The sequence below is a fragment of the Labeo rohita genome, chromosome 2 (assembly GCF_022985175.1).
Source record: "Labeo rohita strain BAU-BD-2019 chromosome 2, IGBB_LRoh.1.0, whole genome shotgun sequence".
NCBI lineage: Eukaryota > Metazoa > Chordata > Actinopteri > Cypriniformes > Cyprinidae > Labeo > Labeo rohita.
This window is the reverse complement of record NC_066870.1, coordinates 33,847,261-33,862,064: the sequence shown is the minus strand read 5'-3', so window position 1 is coordinate 33,862,064 and position 14,804 is coordinate 33,847,261. Positions and strand designations below refer to the sequence as shown.

General features: G+C 35.0%; 1 protein-coding gene across 1 annotated transcript; it reads right to left on the bottom strand.

Annotated features, from left to right (window-relative positions):
- Positions 1-4,996: 4,996 nt before the first annotated feature.
- On the bottom strand, positions 4,997-9,466 carry LOC127183093 (uncharacterized). Its single transcript, XM_051138917.1, has 7 exons — positions 9,184-9,466; positions 8,519-8,827; positions 6,561-6,827; positions 6,295-6,468; positions 6,157-6,197; positions 5,469-5,594; positions 4,997-5,341 (listed from the first exon to the last, which is right to left on the bottom strand). The coding sequence occupies exons 1-7, from the start codon at positions 9,236-9,238 to the stop codon at positions 5,171-5,173; spliced, it is 1,143 nt and encodes a 380-aa protein (XP_050994874.1). The 5' UTR covers positions 9,239-9,466; the 3' UTR covers positions 4,997-5,170.
- Positions 9,467-14,804: the final 5,338 nt, after the last annotated feature.

The window sequence follows — 14,804 nt, the reverse complement described above, 5'->3', positions numbered from 1 at the left end:
TGAGAGTACGCAGGCACTTTAAGATATAATAATCGCTCTGCATCCTCTGAGTAAGTCAGAACTGGCGAGCTTGTGTCGACGAATTCGCCACGGCCGGGGTGTAAATTCGAAAGCGGCACCTAGTCCCTAAGGAACGAAATATTGAGACTACGGGATTTCCAGAATATTCAAATGTCTAAATTATTATATGGAAAAATAGTCGTGATCAGAAAAATTACAGGATACAAACCAGAATTAACAAATTATTCATAATTGGGGTCAGATTAATTTATTCATGGAGTCAGATTTTTGTTTTGGAAACTAAATTTTAACAGTTTGAGGTAATTTTTACAGAAGTGCCGTGAAAAACCTACACGCAAGAAACCTTCAGCTGAACCGCTAGGCTTGCCGTAGCGGGAGGAGCCTTACAATGACGTAAGAGTAGTTATGTACTTTCATTAGGTGTGCAAAGTTGCTTAATCTCTACTGTTTCATTCTTCTAGCTGACTGGATTGCTGTAGTTACAAACAACTACGTTCTCTATACAATGCAGGGTTCGAGTGTGGATACCAAATGATGTCACTTCCTCCTGAGAGCAGTTGTTGCTGTGGTAGAATTCTCTGATCGTATGATCACGCCCACTGCATGACACTTTCACAATACAGGAGTTAACACCAATCATGGTGACGTTCCAGTTCAGAATAGGAGAATCCACCGTATCTGAAACATACAGAAAACTTTGCATGAAGATATATGTTACAGGTTTAGGTCACATATTAGTGTATTAGGTCATTGTTTTATGTGATAAAGTTTGTTGGGTGATGAACTTTGGTAACGTTATGGAATCATTCAATTTGAGACATGCTGGAGTGTTTTGGTAGTTTCAGTGCATTTTTGTGATATTTACAAGTTGAAAGTTGGTTGAGAATATTGTGAGTTTTGAAAAAATTGATGTGTGTCCTACATATTGAAAAAGAACTGTAATATGTTAATGGCATTTTCAAAAAACCAGCTGTGGCTAAGGTTTAGCCAACCCTCATTCCATCTGTTCCATTTTTTAATTAATTAATTTATTTTATTTATTCATTCATTTTTTTTTTTACCAGTCCTTTCAGTAAAAGTTTCTAATGTTTTTCTGTTTCCTTGATAAGTGAGCAGACGTTCTATATATGACACTTTCATAAATGCTCTTTTTAGATCAGTGGAGCTGAAATCAACAACCACTGCACACATAACAATTTATGACAAGCCTCTCATTTTAATCAATGAAAAAATGTATTTGCTTCCATTTCCAAGTGACATTAATAATCTTTACAACTGCATACTTAAGACTGAAAAAAAAAATGCATTGTAAATTCTAAGTATGCTAAAAGTAAAATTACATCTATCCTGTTAATGCTGTTTCTGTTACATGATAGTACAGATTGTTTTTTATATTTTACTCTGTAAAGGTCATAAACAGAACAATGAAAAATATGCATTAATGACTCATTAATATGCACTAAATCACTCACCTATAACTGATACATTGTGTTCAGCAACACGTATTTCTTGTTCTCCCTTTGTTTTTGCCACTGTCTGTCTTCTGCATGTTCCTCAGTGTTAGAGAGAAGGTTTTAGCTTTGAACTCCGCTCTGTTCTTTTATGAACTGTAATCTTTTATATCTTCAGACTGACTTACGAATCTTAGTATATTTTCTGATTTATCTTTCATCCAGACTAATTTATTAAACTCTGGCAGTGTTTTAGTTTCTATGTCTAGTTTAACAGAGCACCCTGTTCCTACAAACACATGGTCTCCAGATATGCATACTGAGGAAAGAAACAAGAATACAAATGTATTTTTAAAGAAAAAAATCATGCCTTGGTTTATTCATATATTTGCTACTGTAGGATTACAAATTTAAGAATCTGTTGAAAATATGCTGATCCTATGTTCTGACATAGCATCATAATAAAACTAAGGTAAAGTACATTGTATTTAACATTTAAGGTAAATATGAGGTTATCAGACAAATGATTCTCTCAAGCAAAGTTTGTAGCAAGATGTCCCTGCCAGTTCCTGTTCTTTTATTGTAAGTCAAATGAGCCAGATTACTGAGATGTTCACCTTTTGTTTGTAATGGCTCTCGGTGCCTCTGCCCAGTCTTTGAGTAGTTATGATGATTGGATTAGGACTGGTGTAAATGGGGCACTTGGCTACACTTGAGTACTTCATTTGCATGCTTTGTTTGGGATCGTCACCCAGGTGCTTTGTCTACATTTCAGGGGACTGCCCCCTAAATGTATATAAACTACAATGTATCACTGCCTTAGTCAGACTTTTGAGGACTGCAGAGCTACGCAGCGCATTCTCAATAAAGAATTCTGCTGAAGATACCCAAGAGTCTCCTGGTCTTTGCTTCTGAGTTTCCAACACTACATAGGACCTTTTAACTACACACCCCCATTTGACCTTTACATGTATTTATTTATATTATGTATTTATTGGGCACAATATTTCCACTATAGGTGGAGCTGTTTTACTAGTTAGACAAGTGGCATATTTAAAGGTTTTGAATACTGCAAGAGAATACGTCTAGTTATGAAAATGAAACATCACTTGAATACAGTCATGTGTTGCATGTAAATTATAATTAGCCATTAGTCAAAAGTCAGAAATAAGATAGATGTGTTTTGTGCTGGGGATTAGAACTGTCATAAAGAACATGAGAATATGATCAAATTCCATGGCTACAGGCAGATTGAGTCCATCCCACTGTGGTGATGTGTTACCATCAAGAAAAGGAACCTGATCGTTTTATGTGAAACACTCCATGAACCTTCTTTCAGTTCATCTGTTGTGTTCATCACTTTTTTAGATTGTGCTTGCCGTCACTTGAAAACCTGACCCCAAAACTCCCTGACACAACCCCCTCTGAGTTCTCAGTGCAAAGGCAAATGCTATATGACTAACCACTTCTTCTTTTTTTTTTTTTTTAACTGAACACTAGCCCTTAGCAGTAAGTGTTTTTTTTTTTTTGGTTGGTTCTTGCTGAACCTCAAAGGTTATAGATTTTAAACAGAAATAAAACAACAGCAGTAAAAAGACAAAATGATAGAAACTCAGTTAAATGTGCGGATACATTTTGTCTTCTCATTCATTAGTTGAAGATGAAGTTCATTAGCATGAAGTTGTAAATTAACACATACTGCTGAGTAGAAGTATAAAGAGTCTCAAGTGACTGAGCACTGGACCGGTTAGTCCTTTTTTTTAATACTTACGTTTCCTCCACAAACTAATCTGAGCTAAAATTGCCAAAACTTCCATCTCACTGTTTTCACGCAACTTTCCTCTTTTAGCTTATGCATCTTGATTCTAGTATCTGAATTTGCTACTGAGTGTTAAAAGAAAGTGAATTCATAAGTGTTTTTTTCCAGTGCTATAGCTGTCAAAAGTTTAAACTATTACGACAACAAACAGGGAAATGTACGTATTATCAGTTTTAGCTTAGCTCAGTCTGTGGAGGAAACAAGAGTTTAAAAAAAAGAACCAAACTTTCTGGTGCTCATTCAGTTGAGACCAAAAACACTTCCTACTCAGTGAGTTTACTACTCTACTAATGAAACAAAGGTTGATCAGAATGAATGAAGGATGAGAAATGGGAATGTGCTCATTAGATGAAAACAAAAACTACTCTGGAAACTACACACATGTGTGGTAATATAGAGCATGTAAGGATCTGCACACTTAAAGGGATAGTTCACCTAAAACTAAAAACTCATCATTTACTCACCCTCAAGTTCCACACCTGTGAGGTTTTTTTTTTCTTCCCCTTCTTCTAAACACAAAAGAAGATATTTTCAAGAATATTTCACTTGCAGCTGCATGCGCATAGTGGTTGCAGAAAAACACTGGTAACCAGTGGAGGTAAATGAGTAAATATATATATTTAAGAGAAAAAAATATATATTTTTGTGCCTTTTGATGTCAAAATCCGAATGTAAATAATTTTTATAGAATATGGTCATCAAGGACGCCATTTGAAGCTAAACGCAAATGTTTAAACGGACACACTATTGATGAAAACTGCTATGATTACTCTACTACTTGAAAGCATAAATTTGATTTAAAAAAACAGGTGTACATAATATTCACATATGCTGTTCATAGGGTATTGTTTTAGCCCTACAGTTACAGCATGAAGCATTATGTAAACCTATTACATTTTACATTTTTACATTACTTTTTTTATTTTATGTAACTTTTTCTGACTTTTTTTCTCACAAATGCAAGTTTATATCTCCTAATTCTGATTTAACAAAACTAGTGAGTTTGTTAATTTGGAAGGGAAAAAAGCCAGAAGTGTGGAATATAAACCGAGGGGAAAAGAGAGAATGACGAGTTGTTTTTCCTCTAGAGTTGTGGGATATAATCTCGGAATTGCAAAAATAAAGTCAGAATTTTGAAATATAAAATCAAATTTACCTTTTTTATTCTTTTATTCCATGGCTCCATAGACTGCTACTTGAACCACCCACAAAAACGTCATGCCTATTTCCGATCTGTAAGACTATCCCACTATCTAACATCAATTTCGTAGAATAACAGTGTGTATCGCTGGGTGACAAGCTCTTGTAATATGCGAATAACATTTTGAAAATAACATCTAATCAATATAATCTATACTCTTTTTAAATCTAAGTATTTTGTACCGTATCCGTGTAATTCTCTAGCCGTAAAGGCTATCTCTCCCGGGTTTTCTGCAACCATGCTGCGCGCACATCCCGAATGTCTACAAACAGATAATTGGTCTATTGTAAAGTCTTACCCAAAAATTTTTTTCAAGTGCAGGTAAAAACAGGGCCATATGTTCTTACATATTTAAAGATACTGTAATATCTCAGTCTGGCTTAAGTTTACAAATAAATGTTTCTAATGGCTTTAGGAGAGAGAAGCATGATGCCTCAAATTTATTTACTCATGCTCTAATGATTATATAAATCCAATTAATATTATGAGCTGTTTCAGTGCAGTCAGAAACGTACAGTAAAGTCAGAACACAGTGAATTAAACAAATAACAGTCTAACAGCAATTTGGCAATTTCAACAAAACAATCATCATTCATTACTAATGATGCTTGACATGCCATGTTAAAAATATGTTAATTATTTTAGGATATCTATTGATAATGCACATTTTTACATATTTTACATATTTACTCTCTGCTTTTTATCTACTGGCTGTCTGCCATGCGCAGATTTACACACTATTGAATAAACTGTATGGTCTGTTTCAGAGTCAAATGATGGCTTTTGGTGTTGTCCTATTGTACTGTAGGTGGTGTTGGGTCGATTTTCTGTTTGCACCTGTTCCCGCATCTGTGAATATACGTAAATATAGTAAATATATAAAATTAAAGTATGTAGTAACAAACATATTTAACTGGCCTCCTATCTATCTATCTATCTATCTATCTATCTATCTATCTCTTTGTCTCTTTCTTACCTGAGGACTAGGCATCCTTTGTCGGGTGTTATGAGTTTGTTTGTGTTCTCCTGTAAATCCATACACAGTTTGAGGATTCGCTGATTTCTCCAACATCTCCAGAGGTCTTTGTACTTCATTCCTTGGCTGCAGAACAATATAACCGAACAGTAATAAAAATTCTACTTTACATGCACATCTACATTTAGACTCTATGGGTAATACTACCACCTTTCTGCTGAACAAGTTTGAAATTCATTTCACGAGTTCACCCTTACATCTAATCTGGTTGAGTAAACTGTAAGCATATTTTGGCGTGCTGTCCTGGGGGAGGGCTCCGAGCCCAGAATATGGCCCGAACCCAGAGAACTCCCCCCATCCCAAGAATAGGATGAGGATAGATTAAGAGTGAGGAGTTGGGGTGGAGGGGGGATGCCGAAAAAAAGTGACGGAGGTAAGTCGGCTGTATGCATATATGATTTGCACTAGTTTGGATAATTAGCTAGACGAGTTGCACCTGTGCCGAATTAGTTGATTATCTGATCATGCTCCTCCCAAACTTTGTTATCAAACATCATTAAATGAAGTACATAATTCTATATCATAAACTGATAATCTAGAAAATTATGTGTTAGGATTCATTCATTAACTGAGAATTAAGAGCATTAATTTTCTATGATGGCTATACAAAAATTAATTTGAGGCTTACCTGAACTTGTGCATAGACTGTATTATCATTCTGTTGGGCATCTATAAGGTTTAGAAAAGAATAGATTTAGACTTAAATACATAAATTCATTCTGAGGCTACAGTAATTTCTATTTCTGTTTCATTAGGATAGACATACCATTTTTAGGCTTCTTGTAAGAGCAGCATATTACAGAAACTGCTAAGAAAACCAATAGTAGAACACCAGCGATGATCAGGAGCCAATGGAGAAGAAAAGAACTCTTGTTTTCTTTGGGATTTTCTTCTGAAATGGAAACTCCCATATTAACTGTCGTCAGAACAGTCATATATCCTGAGTACAAGAATACAAGTATTTTGTAGTAATTTATTTGAGAATAAACTGCTAAGAATTCAAATATGGATGACATAAGAGTAGTTATTTACCTTCATGAGATGGGCAAAGTTGGTTAATCTCTATCGTTTCATTCTTCCAGCTGACTGGGTTGCTGTTGTTACATACAACTACATTCTCTATACAATACAAGGTTAGAGTCTGGATTCCGAATGATGTCACTTTCTCCTTAGTGCAGTTGTTGCTATGGTAGCTGTCGTTGATTGTACGATCGCGCCCACTGCATGACACGTTCACAACACAGGCATTAACACTGATCATGGTAAAGTTCTGTTTCAGAACAGGAGATTCCACTGGATCTAAAACATATAGAAAACTTTGCATAAAGGTATAGGTTACAATTTATTTAGAGTCACTAGGAACAATTTCTAAATACTTAGGTCACTTTTTCAAAACTCTTAACACAGTGAGTACAACACCACTCTATGTGTGATAAACTTTTTCATTGCTTTGCCACAAAATACATTAAGTCACTACATCTCTTAAATTCTTTTCTCACTTAGTCACAACCACTGTACCTAAGGGCAATTTGCACATAAAAATGCTCTTTTTAAAACTTTTAAACCTATGTACAAAACCTAACAAAACAAAACCAAATAACACAACAATTTGCTACATTTCTACAGTAATTTCATTTTGAAATTGAAATTTAATCTGAGAGATGTCTGAAGTGTTTGGTAGTTTTAGTGCATTTTGGATGTGACATTTACTATTGTGACAAGATGATAGTTGGTTAGAGGAGAATACTGTGAAGAGTTTTGAAAAAGTGACCTAAATATTGATGTGTCCTAGTTCTTGAAAACAAAAAAGAAACAAACTGTAATATGTTAAAGGCTGATGGAATCCATCAGAGCCCTATAGGCTCTCAGAGAGGGCTTAAACTATTGTATAAATAATAATAAATAATAATAATATTTAAAAATGTGTAGAGAATATTTAAAAAAAAAAAAAAAAGTTCTAATGTAATTTAAGAATTCATAATTTGACGATAAACTTTTATTAATTTTGACATCAATTAATTTTGTTAAGGAAATAAACCCTTTAAAGTTCAGTTTGTGTTGGACCGAGAAGGGTAAAATAAAAGACCCTCATTTCTCCCTATATTAGAATTCTTCCGCCTAACACTTTCAGCTGTGTGATTGATGATGATTATTTGCTGTTTGGGTAAGTTACTTAAAATCTAATAGATCACGTCAACATATGTAACCCTCATTCCCTGAAAGGACTGACGTCATGTAGTCTCACTTGGGAGCCCAATCACCTCTGAGTTTAAGAAGAAGAATTGGCGAGTGGAATTTGCATGGCAAGCCACTGCCCCGTACATATGGGTATATAAGATGGCGGTGTGCAACCACTCATTCAGGTTTGTGCTGAGGAGCTGAGACGCATCCTGGCATTCAACGCAGTTTAAGGTTGTGGCATGTGGGACGTAACGTACATTTCATTGTCTGCTTTGCCAGTAATAATATTATTTGTCAACACTGGTTCTAGAATGCCACGGTTACTGTAAACCAGCTATGGTGCGGAAGTGTCTGTAGCTAATTTGCTTTGTTTCTTTAATTTATATATCCATCCATTCCATTTTTACCTGTCATTTCAGTAAATTTTTCTAGTGCAGTTCCCTTGATAAGTAAGCATACCTTTTGTAGCTGACACTTTCAACACCCACTGCATCACATGACAATTTGTGACAAGTTAGCCTCACATTTTAATCAGTGTTAAAATGTACTTGCTTTTATTTCCAAGTAACAGTAATTTACAATTGAAAATATACTTGAGATTGAAAGAAATGCATTGTAAACTCTGTACGTGTGCTGAAACTAAAATCATATATATATATATATATATATATATATATATATATATTCTCTATATATAGTTACATCATAGTGCAGGTTCTTTTGATATTCTAGTCTGTAAAGGTCATAAAAACCAGAACAAAAATAAAAAATATGCAACAATGAATGTTATTTCACTAAATTATACTCACCTATAACTGATACGTTGTATTCAGCAACAAATATTTCTTGTTTCCCTATTGTTTTTGCTCTGTAGAGTCCACTGTCTGTCGTCTTCATGTTCCTCAGTGTTAAAGAGAAGTTTTTTTCATTGAAATATACTCTGTCCTTATGTGAACTGTGAGGTTTTATTTCTCCAGATTGAATTTGAAATCTGACTACATTTTCAGATTTTTCGTTCATCCAGACTAATCTACTAAAGTTTGAAAGTGTTTTAGTTTCAATGTCTAGTTTAGCAGAGCCCCCCGTCTGAACGAATACATGGTCTCCAGATCTGGATACTGAGGAGAGAAATTGTATTGAAGAAATTGTATTTTTACCTTTTTTTTATCAGATTCATATATTTGATAGCCAGCCCCCCCACATTTATTAACTGCTAGATCTTTCATGTTTTAGTGATAACTGATCATATTTATAATGCAAAAATGTGCAAATATGAATAGACTACTGTTTTGCAATGGACATAATGTAATCTCTAAGTCAGATTAAAAGAAGTAAAGATTTTGAATATTATATAAACAACATACATCTACCCAGTTATGGAGATGAAACATCACTTGAATACAGTCATGCGTTGCAAATAAATAATAATTAACCAATAGTCAAAACTTAAATAATAATGAATGGGTGTTGGTACCTGTGCTGGAGATCAGAACTGTCATGCAGAACAGGAAAATGTGACCAAATTCCATTGCAAAAGACTAATGAGTCTGTCCCGCTGTGATGATACGATACCAACAGTCAAGAAGTGGAAGTTGATCGTTTTATGTCAAACACTGTGAACCTTCTTTTAACTGTCTAGACAGGAATTCTCACACTGCATTGCATATTAAAACATATTACAAAAACTAAATGAAAATATGTAATCTGTCTGTTCTGTTCATCACTTTTCTATTGTCTGTGCTTGCTGTCATCTGATAAACCTGAACCCAAAACTGTCTGAAGTGATGGCAGCACAAGACAGCCCCCTCTGAGAAAAGAGATCTAAACAAGGAAGATGCTATATGGTTAACCACTTTTTTACTAACCACTAGCCTTTAGCAGTGAATGTGTGCAGACCCTAGATGGTTTTGCACTTGTCAACCTATCAGTTTGTCTTCAGAGCACGGTAAAATCTCACCTTAAAATCTAATTTGTTTAATTTACATTTCAAGTCAAAAGGGAAATACAATTATTATTTAAAAAAAACAAAAAAACATTAAAGATAAGCAAAGGGAGCAGTCTAGCATAAAGTGGGATATGTATGCATCATGCTTTAGTACATTCAATCAGCAAATTCACCGTAAAGTTTCAAAAAACGTGTCATATACTGTACATTAGATTACCATTTAGGGTATTCAACTTGATAAATTGTCTCATAAAGGAGCCTGGGAGGAGTCTTAGTATTTTTTTCCGCTAGATTTTTGTGTCTTCATCTTTGCCTTACATGCTGGCCTGTTTAACTTAGAGAAGAATGTGGGTGAGAGATCAGAAAACCGATTGCCTGAAGCCCACACAGGCCTATCTTCCTACATCAATGAGGACATCTAAGCACTTACTAGCATGTAAGTTTATTCTCAGAAATGGTCGATGCACAGCACAGTCTGTATTTTTATTTGCCTATATTAGTACTATGTGTCTTTTTTTGTCTGGAATTTCCAAGGATTCAAAGTGAAATTCAGCGAAAATAGAATGACAGCTGCAGCCTCTACACAAGATCTTGTTGCCGACCTATTAAAAATGCCTTTTTACAAGGCTAGCTGAAGTTTAAGGGTAGCTGTAACATGTGAATCCATCATTTTTATAAACAATACAGGTTTTGTATCATGGAATGTATTTTTTTTTCTTCATATTTTCTTCAAATATGTGTTTTGTTAGTAAAGATAACGTCTGTTTGAAAATTTGCTTGGATGTTTTCAGGGATGTGATCTCAAGGGCATCAGTGGCCATTCAGCACTCATGAACCTGCTGAGAGCAGTCTTACCTCAGCCAGATCTTGTGGAATTTGTTGCTGACTCTAATGTATCTATAGTGGTTTAACATGAGATATAATTTGTTTTGGGAAAATCTAAAGAGCAGTCTTTGGTCTTATTACTTGTTCCAGAGTAAGCTGAAGACAAAATTGTGTCACGTTATATTTTATGCAAATTTAATGCTGTAAATCAGAGCACTGCCTTTATACTTTTGACTGAATTGCCTAGCAACTTTTATGATGGCTATTGTTGGTTATTAAATATTATTATTCAATAAATAATATTTTTTATAAATAATAATAGTATTTTATAATACTATTTAGTATAGGAAAATGGTATTTGTGTGTGTGTGTGTTTGTGATGGTGATTTTAGTTACATTATTACACCATTAGATGGTCACAACAGACTGTTTTTATGAGTGAGTCAGCAATAAAGACTTTTAAATTGAAAGAGACTGAAACAGGGTTGTAAGCAAGGAAGTTATTTTTACTTTTAACAACACATTGTAAGATGCAGCCAACAAATGCACTAAGCAGTGCTGTCATTGGAAATCACCCTTAACAGATGAAAGGATAGTATGACAAAGATAACACTTTCCTCAGTGGACATTCCAATTAATGTTTTATTTTGAATATGAGATTGAGCTAAAGAAAAAATCCTGTATTCATAATTCAGATGCATACAGCAGAGTATAATACAGAGTAAAATCTCTCAGATGAATTATAAATACCAGTTAATCTAGAATTGATCATTTAAAGCAGCGTAGAATGTCTTTGAAAAGTTTGTATGCATAAGTACTGTACTTATATTACAGTAGCTGGCTCAAATCATTATTTCACCAAAGAGGAAAAGCAATATAATCCAAGTGAGAGAAACAGATTCTGTAGTTGATCCATGATTTCTTGTACCTACTGAGAAAAATAAGGATGTGTCAGTTCATGATAATGAAGGTAATTAATTTGTTTTAACTTAAACAATATCATGCCTGATTTTAAGTAATAGCATCAACTTTAAAGGAGCAGTTAACCCATAAAAAAATGTACTCCCCTTCAGGCCAGATGTAAAAGATTTCAGTAAGTTTAGCAATAAATCACACGCTGTACAATGGATTCTCTGAAGTAAATGGGTGTCATTAGAATGAGTGTCCAAACGTCTGATTAAAACATCACAACAATCCACAAGTTGTCGAATCCATCATTAAAACATTTTTTAACTGATAAAAATATTTATTATATTGCTTTCTCTTGTCTCTTGTCTCGTTTGAATCAGGAGAGAAATATGCACAGGTCATGCACCATTTACAAGTGAAATCAGTCCAGAACAGTTTTATTTTGATGTGAGAGGATAACAAAAAACCATAAGTTTGGATTTGTTCACAAACACGCAGCTCTTCACTTTGCAAGATGTTAACTGATGGACTGGAATGGTGTGGATTACTTGTGGATTATTGTGATGCTTTTATCAGGTGTTTGGACTCTCATTCTGACGGTACCTATACACTGTAGAGCAGGGGTCACCAGACCCAGTCCTGGAGGGCCGGTGTCCCTGCAGAGTTTAGCTCCAACCCTAATCAAACACACTTGAACCAGCTAATCAAGGTCTTACTAGGTATACTTGAATCTTCCAGGCAGGTGTGTTGAGGAAAGTTGGAGGTAAACTCTGCAGGACACCTGCGTCCAGGAACAAGTTTGGTGACCCCTGCTGTAGAGGATCCATTGGTGAGCAATTGTAAGCAATTTTTCATTTTTGGGTGAACTGTTCCTTTAATGAACAGTTCAGAATGTGCTAATCAGCTACAAAATTATATTAATTTATGAGTTGACTAGATGCTACAGTTACAACCTGCATTTTTACAACTCTAAGTATGACAACAAAACTCTCAAATAACTTACCAACAGTTAAGTTGTAGAGAGCGACATCATCATCTGATTCTCCACTTGCTCTAGCAGTGTACAACCCACTGTCTGTCTTCTGTGTCTTCTTTATTGTTAGAGAAAGTGTTTGTATATTAAAATCCACTCTGCTTCCATAGGGAGAGTCAACTTTTCCTGTTTCAGAATTATATGAGACTACAACGTCTAAATTATCTTTCATCCATTCAAAATGATCAAATGGTAAGATCTTTAGTGTTTTCAGCTCAACAGGATCTCCTTCCCGGACAGTTTTTGATTCTGGTTGGATGGCACTGGATACTGTAGGGAGAGAAAAGCATTTAGTTTAAAGTAGTTTGTAGTAATGGAATTTAAACATTTGTTTTATTATTGTATAAAAAAAGAGATCCACCAATGTAAAAGACTCTGGTCTTTACAACTTTATTTGCTAGACACATTTCACCCCCTTCCTTTGATGTGTGGATTCTAGAGGTGTTTAAAAGCTAGGGGGAATAAAACAGATTCTCAATGAGGCATCCCTGCTGAAAAATTCAGCATTGCTGGTCACCAGCATAAGGTATGTTTTGCATGCTGGGTCCCAGCATGGGAAGCTGGTCGCTGGTTTGCTGGTTTGCTGGTTTGCTGGATCCCAGCATGAGATGCTGGTTGCTGGTTTGCTGGTCTACAGCACAGTGAGCAGGTGTGCTGGTGGACCAGCATAAGATATGTTTTGCATGCTGGGACAAGTTTGGGATGCTGGTGTGCTGGTGGACCCAGCATTTGTTGTCTTTTGGGTGCTAGTATGATCCCAGCAAGACCGTAACAATTTTCCAAAATAATTTTAATAAATGATTTAATAAAGAGAAACACATTGGATGTTTACAGAGTAAAATCCCTAGTGTTAAACAACAAACACTGCTCAGTTTGTTTTGTTTGGGTCCTAATCTATAGAGTAAAGTAACACTGAAGCAGTGTTGTAGTTAGTGAAATAAAGTAGATTCACTCTACAAATGATAACTGAGCATGAGTGATGACATCTGTGGTTAACAAGCAGAATCACTGAGGATAAGTGGAACAGCAAAAACAGAAAAGGTGAAGTGGTGAGCAGACACAACAACTACAACTCACTTACAGCCACACAGCCATAGATGAAGTCAGTATCTCACCAGAGAATGATTAAATACAGTATCTGCAAAAACAGAATTACCATGTTCACTTATTGCAATCCTGTTTGGCTTTATTTAGTTAATATGGTACATGTACAAAAGTTGCCAAAATCTGTTACCATTATGGTGATTAATGTCCCCTTTAGTTTTGGCCATTGACACTGAATTCACTCTATCTCAGCAAAAGTTGTATAATTCGATAAATCATATGTTTTAACCTTTTATATTTTTTCCTTTCCGTCATTAATGTGTTAAATAGAGAAATATGCAAGCAAAAACTATGTTTGTCCCCCAAACTCTACTTGCATACAGACAGCTGGAATACTGACACTCAACCCTGCAAGACTATTTTGCCTGAGAACAGCATGGATCTGCTGGTTCACCAGCTAGACTAGCATTAAACCAGCATAAACCAGCACTATACCAGCATAAACCAGCCTGGACAAGCACTATACCAGAACTAACCAGCATAAACCAGCCTGGACCAGCACTATACCGGTACTAACCAGCACAATACCAGCATAAACCAGCCTGGACCAGCACTAACCAGCATTAACCATCCTGGAATCCATGCTGGTTTATGCTGGATTTCTCAGCAGGGATGGCATCTCTTTTTGGATAAAGTACTGGCTGACTCTTGAGCACCCCTTTTTTATATTTTTAAATCACCTTATTTTATAGTGTTTTTTTTTTTTTTTTTCTTTCTGTCAAGTGTTTTATTTTAATGCTTTTATTGTAATTGTTTGGGGTGTTATTGGAATAATTAGGATAATAATATGGTGAAATTAACTTGCGGTGAATGGGTGTGTTATCTGTAAGTTTGTTGTTCTATATAGAAAAATACAATAAAGAGACAAAAAAAAGGAAATAGAGGATCCAGATGGCCGTTTGGAGGCAACATAGAAATCTCAAGCAAAGCAGATCAGTGAATATTGTATGATTTACAAATAGCTTTATTTATGCTTTTGCATGTTTAGCAATAAATTACTTGCCCACTAATATAGGTCCAAATGAACTCTCTTTAACCCTTGTGTGTCAATTAAAAAAAAGTTACACATAGGTTCATAGAGGACAAAACTGTCATAAAAAAATTTGAAGCTTGGGAGTACAGACTAAAGTTTGATCTCATTTTAAAGAAGACCCCTGGCAGATTATTGTTGGAAAAAAACTTGTAAAAAATGTAAACCAAAAAATTATAGAAGTTTAAAATCATAAAAATGATTTATGAGCAAATTTTTATATAAAATGTATATTTTAAAAAAACATGT